General features: G+C 37.5%; 1 protein-coding gene across 13 annotated transcripts in view; it reads left to right on the top strand.

Annotated features, from left to right (window-relative positions):
* Robo2 (roundabout guidance receptor 2) overlaps nt 1-12,500 on the top strand; it is a 1,496,637-nt gene that overhangs the window by 1,467,629 nt on the left and 16,508 nt on the right. For all 13 annotated transcript variants that reach the window (XM_029544828.1, XM_029544827.1, XM_029544826.1 and 10 more), the window contains 2 exons: nt 1,798-2,058; nt 6,037-6,242. In XM_029544828.1, the coding sequence (XP_029400688.1) occupies nt 1,798-2,058; nt 6,037-6,242 (467 nt within the window). The remainder of the gene's footprint in view (nt 1-1,797; nt 2,059-6,036; nt 6,243-12,500) is intronic.

Below are 12,500 nucleotides of genomic sequence, written 5' to 3'. Positions count from 1 at the left end.
GGTAGAGATGACCTTATCCCAAGCTCCCTAGGACTGATGAGCCCCTATATAACTGATACTTTCCCCCTCTCTCCTTGCTTATGGCCAACATTTTTCTCTTTCTCTCTCTTCAGTACCTACCCCTCAGCTTACACATATGTAACTTAATAAATTCCCATTGCTCCTGGACAACAGAGCATAGCCAGTCCACAAACTGTTTGAAATCTGCAGGTATCCATTTCTAAAATACTCTTGTCTTGCTGGTTCATTGCATTATCTGATTCCGCTATGCAGAGTCCTCTCTCGACATCCTCGTATACCTCCCAATTTGCTCCTTTCCTCTTATCAAGTCTCCTCCCCTAGTCCATGTTGTTTCAGTAAATGTTCTTTTGCTGAGAAGAGGCACTATGACCCCAGTAACTCTTTTGGATGAACACATTTAATTGGGGCTTGCTTACAGTTCAGAGATTTAGGGCATCATCAGCCTGGCAGGGAGCATGGTGGATACAGGCAGACGTGGTACTGGAAAAGTGGTTGATAGTTCTACATCCAGCTCAACAGGCAATGGGAAGACCGAAGACAATGGGTCTGACTTGAGTTTTATTTGAAACCCCAAAGCCCACCTCCAGTGACACACTTTTTCCAAAAAAGCCATACCTCCTAAAAGGTCGCACCACTCCCTGGTGACCAAGCTTTCAAATCTATGAGCCTATGAGACCATTTGTATTCACATCTTTGTTTGATTTTTGTTTGCGACTCATAGGGTTTAACCAGAGTTGTTCACGTGAGCATGGGGTGACTCTGTTCACTGGTACATTAAGAACTCCACAATGGCTGTATCGCTGAAGTCAATGACTTCCTGTTTTACAGAAGCCGTAGCTCCTCACTGTGCTAAGCTTGGCTCCATGAGCCCATCTCCCATTTAAATTATTACTAGTTTAGCCTTTTGGGGACTACAACTTTTGAAAAGACTTTCCCTTTTTTTAAAAAGTATCTTAGGATTTATTGTTTGTTGGAAATACTAGGACTATGGAGATTAAAATTGCTATTGATTTAAAATTTACTGTTTCAGGATTCTGTACACTTGATCCAGAATCCCTTTTAAAAAATGGTTAGTGACTCTATGTAAATTTTCAAAGTAGATATCATAAACTGAAAAGGATATAAAATGTTGGGTTTTTGTTGGGTGTTGTGTCAAATAATTTTTTTTTTCAAGACGGGGTTTCTCTGTGTAGCCCTGGCTGTCTTGAAACTCACTCTGAAGACCAGGCTGGCCTTGAACTCAGAAATCTGCCTGCCTCTGCCTCTGCCTCTCAAGTGCTGGGATTAAAGGTGTGCACCACCACTTCCTGGTTTTTTTTTTTTTCTCTTTAAGAATTATTTATTATTATACATAACTACACTGTAGCTGACTTCAGACACACCAGAAGAGGGCATCAGATCTCATTACAGGTGGTTGTGAGCCACCATGTGTTACTGGGATTTGAATTCAGGACGTTCAGGACCTTACCTGCTGAGCCATTTCACTATTCCCCATAATTACTCTTCTTTACAAGATAATTGGAGCTTCTCTTAATATGTTGAGATCAGTATGATGTGTGTTTCTGCTGTTAAACTTAAAGAAATTAAGCTTGTCCTTTAATCCCAGCACTTGGGAGGGAGAGGCAGGTGGATTTCCGAGTTCGAGGCCAGCTTGGTCTACAGAGTGAGTTCCAGGACAGTCAGGACTACACAGAGAAACCCTGCTATTTGTTGCTAGTATGAGTGTGCCTTTATGTGTGTATGTCAATGAACATTTTTTTTCTTATTTAATTTCAGCTACGACAGTGACAGCTGGTGCCCACCACTACCGGTGCAAACATACTTGCATCAGGGTATGGAAGATGAGCTGGAAGAAGATGAAGATCGGGTCCCGACGCCTCCTGTTCGCGGTGTGGCCTCTTCGCCAGCTATCTCCTTTGGACAGCAGTCCACTGCCACTCTTACTCCATCCCCACGGGAAGAGATGCAACCCATGCTGCAAGCTCACTTGGAGGAGTTGACAAGGGCCTATCAGTTTGATATAGCAAAACAAACATGGTAAATATCCTCCGTAAACCAAAGGCCCTGTACTTTCTACATATGGAGATGTTCTTGCATGTATATTAAGTAGAGATGCTCATAAATCTATGTGAGTAGAATGAAAATTGATTTTGAATATGTATTAACTGTCTATATTAAGAAACTGGTAACAGAAACATAAGTAAACAGGCCAACGTTGCACAGCTAGCTAGAGAAGTGAATGGAGCAGGGACTCAGGCTGAGTGTTTTGGTGACACCAGATTCTTTTCTCATTCACAGACCAGCGTTCATTAGTTTATCCTTGACCTCATTTTTAATGCTGCAATAAAGAACTCCTTTTAAATTCTTCAAAGTGCCTGTGATTAATTCTGTATGTCCTTGTAAATATGTAAATGCATGCTTCTGAGAATTATTATGGCCAGTGTCAGTTATTAAAAGACTTTGGGCTGAATTAAGTGGATTAGAAAATATAAAAATAAAAATCATAAACGTTTCAACAGAAATCCAGAACACATTAAAATTTTTGTAAAATAAAAATACAAATTAATAAATCACACATGGGAGTCCTTCAGATGTTCTGTGAAAATGTGTCAGTGTAGAAATAGGACCAAGCCTCACAATTTTTAGGGAATTTGGTTTTTCTGAAATGCTGATTTATATTTCAGTATATATGCCCTACTAGAAAGCATCTTCTGCTGATTTACATCACACCTGAAGTCAGATGAAAGACTTCGCATTTTTGGGTAGCTCTACTGACTGAAATATATCCAGAGGGAAATAGCCATCACCTTCAGTGTTTGTGAGCTACTTATTTTTAAAATACACCTAAGCATCTAGCTGGGAAGATAACCAGATTAGGACCAGCACTCCAGGATGGCACAAACATGTCCTGTGTTGTGGAACAGAAGACCTTTGGTAGTTTTCACAAATCATCAGATATATTCTCAATAGTCATACATGCTTACTTTTAAACAATAGTGTTGGTTTACATAAAGCTGATTTGTACAAAATAGCACTAAGTTGCAAACACTTGTGTAAAGACTCACGAAGTCTTGCACTCTTGTCTCTTATACTTTTAAACACACATGCTCATTTATATGAGAATCACCTGGACAAATTTAAGTTAGCTAGGTAGGAAACTGAGATCCTACCTCTAAGTAAATTCTGATTCCTTAGGCTGAGAATCCAGTGAGGAATTCCACAAAAAAAAAAAAAAAAAAAAAAAATGGATGTGTCTTACCAGACATTTGACCTGAGGAAATTTGTCCTTTATACATTTAGTTCTCCTATGTGGAAAATAATGCCGCTGCTAATAATTGGCTTCTCTACAAATTTAAAAGGAACTCCCTAACAGTACCTTAAAGTATAATTAGGTATATGATCAAGAAGCCCCCAAAAATCACAGTGCAGTTTTAGAACACGCTACAAGAGTGTAAGGAATTCACTGGATTATCTATACACTAAGTTTCAGATTATTCTCATACAACACTATGGATTCAAATAAGCTAAGGAAAGAGATGTGGAGCAAACTTCTGAAGAATTTCAAAAACAGAGATCTCCTCCATTTTCTCCCATTGGAGTCCCAGGTAGCTTGGTTTTCCTGCATTAGCAAGATGCACAGAGGATAACCAACCCATCGACATACATGGGAACAGAGCTAGAGTCATGCTCTTAGAGCTATTAAGGTTGAATACATCCATGACTGCCTCAATAGCCAGCCCACTGAGAGCCAAAGCTATGACTTTGTGACTAAAAGCCCTTTGAAGGTTTGTCCTGTTAAGTATTGTGTGGACCAGGGCTTCCAATTCTACAGACCCTGTACCAAAAAGAACATACTACCTCCAGGTTACAAAGGAAAATATCTACCTTTTTTTCTTTTCTTTTCTTTTCTTTTCCTTTTTCTTTCTTTCTTTTCTTTTTTTTTCTTTTTTTTTTTTTGGAGTTAGGTTCAAGTTCTCTATTATGCTTCATGGGGTTTTTTTTGAGATGTAAATGTGTTTGCACATTGTTTGATTCTTGGGAAACTACCTGTCTAATTCTAATTTCTCCTGTTTAGAAGGGGTTAGATTTTCACTTAAGTTGGGCACTGGTGTCTGTTTTACACTTAAAGTCTCCCATTTAGTAATTGCCTCATAGATATCTTCTGAATGGGTGAATGGGCTTTTCCACATCTTCTACCTACCCATAGGCTAGAGCATGTTTCTCTCCTTGAGTATGTTTCTACCCGATCCATCAGTATTCAGAACGCCACAGCTTGCTTTGCATAGATGAGTAGCAATTCATCCATTACCTAAAAAGTACCTTGCTTGCTCTTCTGGTTTGGAAGTGTCCCTTGCTTTAAGTTACACATCACTTTCCCAGACCTCTACAGATAAAAGATCCCAGCTTCACGTCCAGGTTTGCTATTCATACTAACAGATAAAATGTACAAAGCCCTTCCTGTTACTAGAAGATAGTTATAAATCCTGCATACCTCCACCTCATATTTCAGACTAACTTCTAGTACATTTTCATCCCCATGTAATTCTTTTCCAATCAAGGCATGCAACAAATTATGTAGGATTACCATATTCATCTATAATATTCCCATCCCATTTCCAAATCTATCACATCACAGTGAAATGAACCACATATATAATATTGCTTGATATCCTCTTCTTCATCACGTATCTCACTCTGTCTCTCTGTCTCTGTCTGTCTGTCTGTCTGTCTGTCTGTCTCTCTTTCTCTCTCTCTCTCTTTCTAATTTATGAACCAAATATGAAACCACATGTACAGCAAAGTGAGCTTGTCAACTCTCAGTATTCAGTCTAAGAGAATTTAGCAACACTTGCTTTGCCTTCCTCATTCTAAGTTAATGGGTGGTGATGAATGCCAAGGAGTTTCCTCAAATACCTGCTCTATAACCTTAGAGATTAGATCTGCTCCCATTGAAGTGATGTCCAGTTCTTGGAAGTTCATTCCTGAGAAATCTAGAATCCTGTTAATTTCAGAGTTGTATCTAAATTCACAAATGCAATTCATAGAGGAGTCTTGAGTAATTTCTTTTTAAAAAAAAAATGAAACATTTTTTCAAAAGATTACAAATCAGAACAGAAATAGTCCCACAATTTTTTTTTCAAAAGCCAATAGTAAAAAAAAAAAAAAAAAAAAAAAAAGGCTTGTTCTTATGAGCAGTGACTCTTAGGGAGGAGTCCTTTCACTACTTCTGTAGGAAATTTTTTGCTCAAAATAACCATGAGTCACTTCCACTGAGCATTTTACAGGTTAGAAATAATTCATTAATAGTCTCACAGCAAATCCAATGGATCCAAGGGTCGAACTCTACACTGTGTAAGTCATAAAATGTGCACCAAGGATTTTCTTAAACATTTTCTAATAAAAGAATGACCGTGCCTGTGTGTTCTATTAATTCTGTAATATTTGGATAAGACATCTTTCCCTACAAGGCTATTGAACGTGCAATGTGTTCTAAATTCAATCCCTAAGACTTTGGTGGTGAGATAGATTCCAAGTACAAAGAGCACAAAGTATTTGTGTCTAATCTACACTGGGATCATGAAACATCTGCTCAGTGTAATGTGATGGGAGTCATGCCAAAATCATGCTTATAGGCCAGGAGGTGTGCCAGAGGCAGGGCTGAGCCAATCACATTTTCACCTGAGAAACTTTCTTCAACCAAGCTGCATAGATTAAAACAAGTGAGTTGAGCTTCAACTCTAACAAATATCCCTATTCTCTTTTTAAGAACTTGTTGACACAAAATTCTTTATATTTTTTTCCCCTGTGTATTGCCTAGTAAACAATCAAAGCAATAACTTTCATAGTCTATGCAGTTCCATCAGAGTCTCGGCTGAAGTAGAAGACAGTACTGTAGGTGAATATGCAAGGGAGACAGTGTGAATTACCATAACATGCCATTTAAAAGGAATTGCAATTTCGTTTAATGTTAACAAACTGCTTTTCGTCTTTCATTTCTTTTTGTTTGAATTCCAGGCACATTCAAAGCAATACTCCACCTCCACAACCCCCAGTTCCGCCATTAGGTTATGTGTCCGGAGCCTTGATTTCTGATTTGGAGACAGATGTTCCAGATGAGGATGCTGATGATGAAGAGGAACCATTAGAAATTCCCAGGCCCCTCAGAGCACTAGACCAGACACCTGGATCCAGTATGGACAATCTAGACAGCTCTGTCACAGGTAACAAGACGAATAGAATGAGAATAAGTGACCTATTTGCAACATCAAAATGCATCATAAATCAAATGCTTACTTCCACTCCATCTATTTTTGTAACATTTTAAATATGATAATGTTAAACACCAAATTCAAAAAGGATTTAGAAATTCTTTTGCTTTGCTGCTAAAATGATAAGGAAATTCATGAATTTTAAAAAGCTTTAAAGACATGAAGGAAAACTCAATTATATCCCAGGCTTTCAAGAAAAGTTCACTCTGCTAGGGAACCAAGTGTGTTACATGAAAAAGCTTTACTTTTAGAAATGATATAATTTGTATATCGGGAGCGACATACAAAGTGAATGAGATCTGAAAGCGCTCCTTGATATTTTACCCTGTAAAATCATTCACTGGCGAAAATAAGGGGGCCTTCAGAAGGAGCCTCTCTTAGGTTACACACAGCATTATATTTTTGGAGTGGAAACATGCATAGTGAGATAAGAAGTACATTTATGCATTTCACATTGCTGAATATAATCACCAGTCCTCTGCCAAGAAGTGTAATTATTTTGGCTGTTTATTGCTTAGGTTTCCTTTTTCTTTCTTTCTTTTCTTGTTCACTAAGCAGACTTCCTTTGGTGCGTGCCTGGGATGACTCTTAAGAGCTAAACAACGGCCTCTTTCCTAAGATTTAAAAATTGTCCAAATGAAATTCCTTACATCCACAAAGGGAGTAGCAAAGGACAAACTTCAGTCTTTCTATCCCTTACCGGACAGAGCTACTGCAAACCTAAATCTGATTTCTGCATTCTCTTGGGTCACCTCAGACAAGCTATATCTACACTCACTTAGATAATTCCCTTCTCTCCCCTCCCCCCTAATGCTTCTTATCAGAGTTTCCCTGATGCTGTGTGTACTCTGAGAGTTTCCTAATCTCTACAGTATTGGGGCTGCCTGATAGACCTACAAGCTCTGCTGGACCATGGTATATGATAGTACAGGGGATCCATCAGAGCCTCTGCCTCCCTTTTGCTGATTTTTCAGCATCTGCAGCATGAATGTAATTCTCAGTGTTTCCTCTTGCCTGGAGGCTGAGCTGATTATCAAGCTAATTAAGATTTTAAAACCACGGATATATTGCTATGATTGGAAACATAGATCCAGCGGAAGGTGACAGGGCAAAAGTTAAAACTTTTGCATTCTGTGAGAGCTGACTTATTAGTACACTATTATGTTAAGCCTCTTTGCCTGAATGTCTAGCATAATCTACTTTAGGGAAAAATTCTGAATATCTTTGCATATTTCACTAGTAATACCAAACTGTTTCCTATTAAGAATGCAATGAAAGTCCCAAGAAAAATGGCAAAGGTCAGCTATAGCCTCTGAAATTCTATATTAAATATTGTAATCCCTGAGACAATATATACCTCTCTACTCTAACTTAGCAGAATACTATTTTACCCTTTTGTATGCTCACCCGTTAAGAACTAGTTAGGGTATCTTATGCAATTGGTCAAGCAATGTGCACTTCTCCTGGAACTAATTCCATGTTTGTGCCAAGCAAAGCTTGCATTGTTAAGAAAACAAAATTTTCTTTGATTCTTATATTTCCTGTTTAACTGTTGACATATGTTCAAAACAATTTTCAGACTATCTAGGTATGCATATGTCCCCTGAAAATACATCTCCTTGGCGAAGTTGTACCTTACAGGACAGTAGCTAAATAAGAACCTCCATAGTCTTGTCTTTCCTTATTCTAGAGACTCAGAGAACATTGAACCGCAGGTTTAATTTCGCTGCTAGGCCAGTGGTTCTCAACCTGCCTAATGCTGTGACCCTTTAATATAGTTCTTCATGTTGTAGTGACCCCAACCAAAAAGATGGTTCCATCTTTACTTCATAACTGTAATTCTGCTACAATTATGAATTGTAGTATACATATGTGTGTTTTCTGATAGCCTTAGGTGACCCATGTGAAAGGGTCATTTGACTCTAAAGGGATTGAGGATGACTGTTCTAGATCTTGTGTTTGTGTGTTTGTGTGTGTGTGTGTGTGTGTGTGTGTTTGTATTTATTACAGAGTTTGTATATAAATTTTATAGAATGAACTTACTTCATTGAATCTGAGAGCAGGAGATGTGTGTATATGTATGTTAGATTAAAAGTGAACATGGAACATGTATGCATCATGTAGAAAGCATATGTATATGTGGACAGGAAGTGAGTGAACAATTGGGAGATGTGAGCACATCAGAAAGTGCATAGGCATTTATATGGAGAAGGTGAGGACAGAAATTCATGTGAGCGGAGAAAACAAAGGAGGAACTATAGAAAGAGTATGTGAACATAACAGGGAACATATACATGTCGATTCACGTGTGAGCTGGCAGAGAGGGTGCAGGGAAGGGGACTGGAGATGCACATGCATTTTTGGGTATTTTCCCAGAGGTACCTGTATACATTAATCATGATGGCCCCTCTGTCGTTTGCAGGCACTACACCCAGATGGTGCACAAGGCATACTTTCAGGCAAAACACCTATACACATAAATACACACACACAAATAAATTAAATAAATATAATTATTATAAAAGCAGAACTCTCCTTCCTGAAGAAATACATTTTCCCAGAATATGTTCAGAACAACTGATCTATCTGTGGAGCTCCTTAAATTCTAGAATGTGTATACATTTAAGAAAACAGTCAGGAGAAGAAATTATCAATGGTTCTAAATTTTATGAGCTTAGTTTAGAAAAAAACATGTATTGAAGCACATATTGCTTTATATAATTATTGCCAAAACAAGCGTTTATGCTGTGTACTTACGTATAACACTGGATTAGGAATTTAGATATTATTATTATTATTATTATTATTATTATTATTATTATTAATGGGTGACTTTTTACCCACCTTTTGTTATCTTTTTGAGACAGGGTCTTTCTTGAAACTTACTGTGTAGCCTAGTTTGAGTTCTGCAGGCTGTAATTAAAGGCCGGCACTACTATACCCAGACTGGTTTTTCACATTTTAACAGCATAGCAAGGGAACAAGAAATAAACAAAAGGAAGGAAAGATAAGGGATGGAGAGAAAGGATTCTCAGAGGAAGGAGGGAAAAAGCAGGAAAGTACAAAAACAATTCAGGACTGAGGTTTCAAAGTCTAAAGTCCTTAGGGTCTGGCACTTTGCAGATATGTCCTGGCCTCTGTTGTCAGGACTCACCCTAGGTTAGTTACTTGACCTTCAAAACCATAAATGCCCTAATTTTATAGATAAAGCAATTTATCACAGAAGATTTCAATCATGCAACTTCATCTATTTTGAATATATATGTATATATTTACCACTTAATATATATTATACATTATGTATGAATGTGTGCATGTATAGATTACAGATTAAGTGATATATATATATATATATATATATATATATATATATATGTGTGTGTGTGTGTGTGTATACATATATATGCATGCATTCACACACAAAAACATATCAGTCTTATGATAACACAAAGTGACTGTAATCCTTGCTCTGAAAATGACTAATATTTATCTCTGGACTTATATTTAATATGAAAATATGATGGCTGCTTTGTTAGTCAGCATTAGCTGTTCTCTCTCTGTCTCTCTGTCTCTGACTCTCTCTCTGTGTTTCTGTCTCTGTCTTTCTTTATCTCTCCATAGATAGATAGATAGATAGATAGATAGATAGATAGATAGATAGATAGATAGATAGATAGATTCTACATAAAATTGTTTGGACATAGTAATCCTTGATAAAAATCATGAGGAGTTTTCAGATGTGACATTTTCTGGTTCTACGTTCAGTTACAGTGGACTGTTGAAATTTAGCTGTCAGTATTTTTTAAAATATATATCACTTTACCTTTAATTTTGGTAATCTGTGCTTCTAAATTGTCATGAGCATCTATTTAATTGTCACAAAGCACAAAAACAGGCTTAGCATCACAGTGCACATCATGGTGTGGGTTGGAAAATAAACACTGAAAAGTTCCCATGTTCAAAACTAAGTTAGGGAGATTTCTACTTGAACAGCAATGCACTGTCATAAACTAAAAGAGGAAGACAGGATTCAGCATTTTATTTTCCTCAGCATCATTGTAGATTTAATAATAATGCCATGAAAGAGAAAGTTCTAAAAGGTATAGAATGGAGAAAGATATGGAAAAGGGTGTCCTTAACATACAGTCGATATTCTAACTGCATCGGTGACAGAACTAAGGCCAATAATGACATGATTAAGTGGCTTAGAGGTTGTCTTTGATGTTGGACAACACATGCACATGGTATCTAAAATGGAATTCTGGAGCTATTTTCCTTTTGGTATAGGATACTTTAAATTTTTTTCTAGAACTTGGTCAACAGATCAGTATGAAGACATCCCCACTTGATTGTCTATTTGCTACACAGTTGTTTAGAAAGTGGTCCATTAAATTTTTCACCTGAGGATCTCCCTCTGTAACAAAAATAGTCGAATAAAATAATTTTAGAATGAATGGAAATTTCTGACAATGCTACAAATGAGGAATTCATTGCCTTAGGCTCCTAAGGCAGCTGTAGGATCTTTAAGACAAATTAGATGCCAAATGATGTTTATCTGAGTGAAACACATCAATGGATGCTATATAACCAAAGGAAAAATTCTTCTACTTGCTTGTTTTGCTTTCCCTATATGTTACATACATGTGCAGAAGTGCATGCATGTACACATGTGCTCACACAAGTGTATACACACACACAGAAAGTGGGTAGATTTGATGCTCATTCAAATATTGGGAGTATCAAAAGCTTCTGCATATATTTCCCTTTTTATTCTACATCTAGAAAAGGTCAATATTTGGACTGGTTTAACCAAAGACAATTATAGCAGAAGATTTGACTTAGCAAGTAGGTAGGCAAGCAGTGGATTAAATATTGGCTCAAAAACATGGGGAAGCTGTAAGTTTTTGTAGCTCATAAAAATGGTAATGCAACAATTAGCAAGGTCATATTATAGAACACAGACTTTACTCTAGCTTAATGGATCTAAGGATAAGCATTTATCAGCAAGGAAGGATTTAGCATAAATTGACATGTAAATGAATTGACGACTGATCATAAATTAATTTTAGTGCTGAAGATGTAATAGAGACACAGCAAGATGCCACTTTATCATGGCATTTTATGCTCAGTAGCATTTAAGCAACTTAATGTCCTATGTGAGATTCTTCTTCATCAGCCTGAATTAATTTCAGATTTTTTTCTGGCCTTTCAGCATTTTTAAGTTGAGGAATTTAGAAAGATTGAAGCTGTAAACACCAATAAATTTGCTATGTGGCACAAATTCATTTTTCATTAAATGTTTAAATATGTATTGATTATGTTTGTGGCTATAATGTGTCAGAGGAGTATGAATTGCTTGCAGTTTTGAAAGATTCTCCAGGCAAGTTGCTCTGACGTGGTCTTTTCTAAGTTTTCACACATGTGTTCATAGATATGACAGAAATGATTCCTATCAAAGTGACTTACTCTTTAATCTAACAATTAATGTTTTTCTTATCTTCTAATATCTGTGTGTTTGTGTGTGTGTGTGTGTGTGTGTGCGCGCGCATGTGTTCCTTCACCCTTTGGAATTGTTTAAGGAACTATTTGGGTTTTTCTTAATGTTTAACTCTAAGGTAAGAGGGAAAGCAGTAGCTGAAGGTCAAAGGTCAAAACCTGTTCCTGATGACTGCATTTTCTGAATTTCGTGGAAGGAATATTAACACACAGGGCGTTCCATGGAGGTGAAATGTGTCCAGACAGTTTGAAGCCACACCCATGTATCTACATAGTGTAGCTCTTACAGTATAGTCTTTGTCAGAGAGAACAGAAAGATGGAAAAGTCTTAATTCTCTCTGCTTACTGCTCTTTGCTTTACATTGTCATGGGGCAAAGACAATAAAGAGGCTTCGTTAGGGTTGGTTTTGTATAACTGGGCTTCTCAGGGTCTAATGAACTGGCATGCCCATGGTGTCTCCTCAGCTTAGAAGTCTCCTTCACTCCTAGGGGAAATACTACACAAGTGGATGCTCACAGTCATCTATTGGATGGAACACAGGGCCCCAAATGGAGGAGCTAGAGAAAGTACCCAAAGAGCTGAAGGGGGCTGCAACCCTATAGGTGAAACAACAATGTGAACTAACCAGTACCCCCTGAGCTCATGTCTCTAGCTGCATATGTAGCAGAAGATGGCCTAATCGGCCATCATTGGGAAGAGAGGCCCCTTGGTCT

The sequence above is a fragment of the Mus pahari genome, chromosome 12 (assembly GCF_900095145.1).
Source record: "Mus pahari chromosome 12, PAHARI_EIJ_v1.1, whole genome shotgun sequence".
Lineage (NCBI taxonomy): Eukaryota > Metazoa > Chordata > Mammalia > Rodentia > Muridae > Mus > Mus pahari.
Note: the sequence above shows the minus strand (reverse complement) of the source record. Positions and strands in the feature narration are given on the sequence as shown.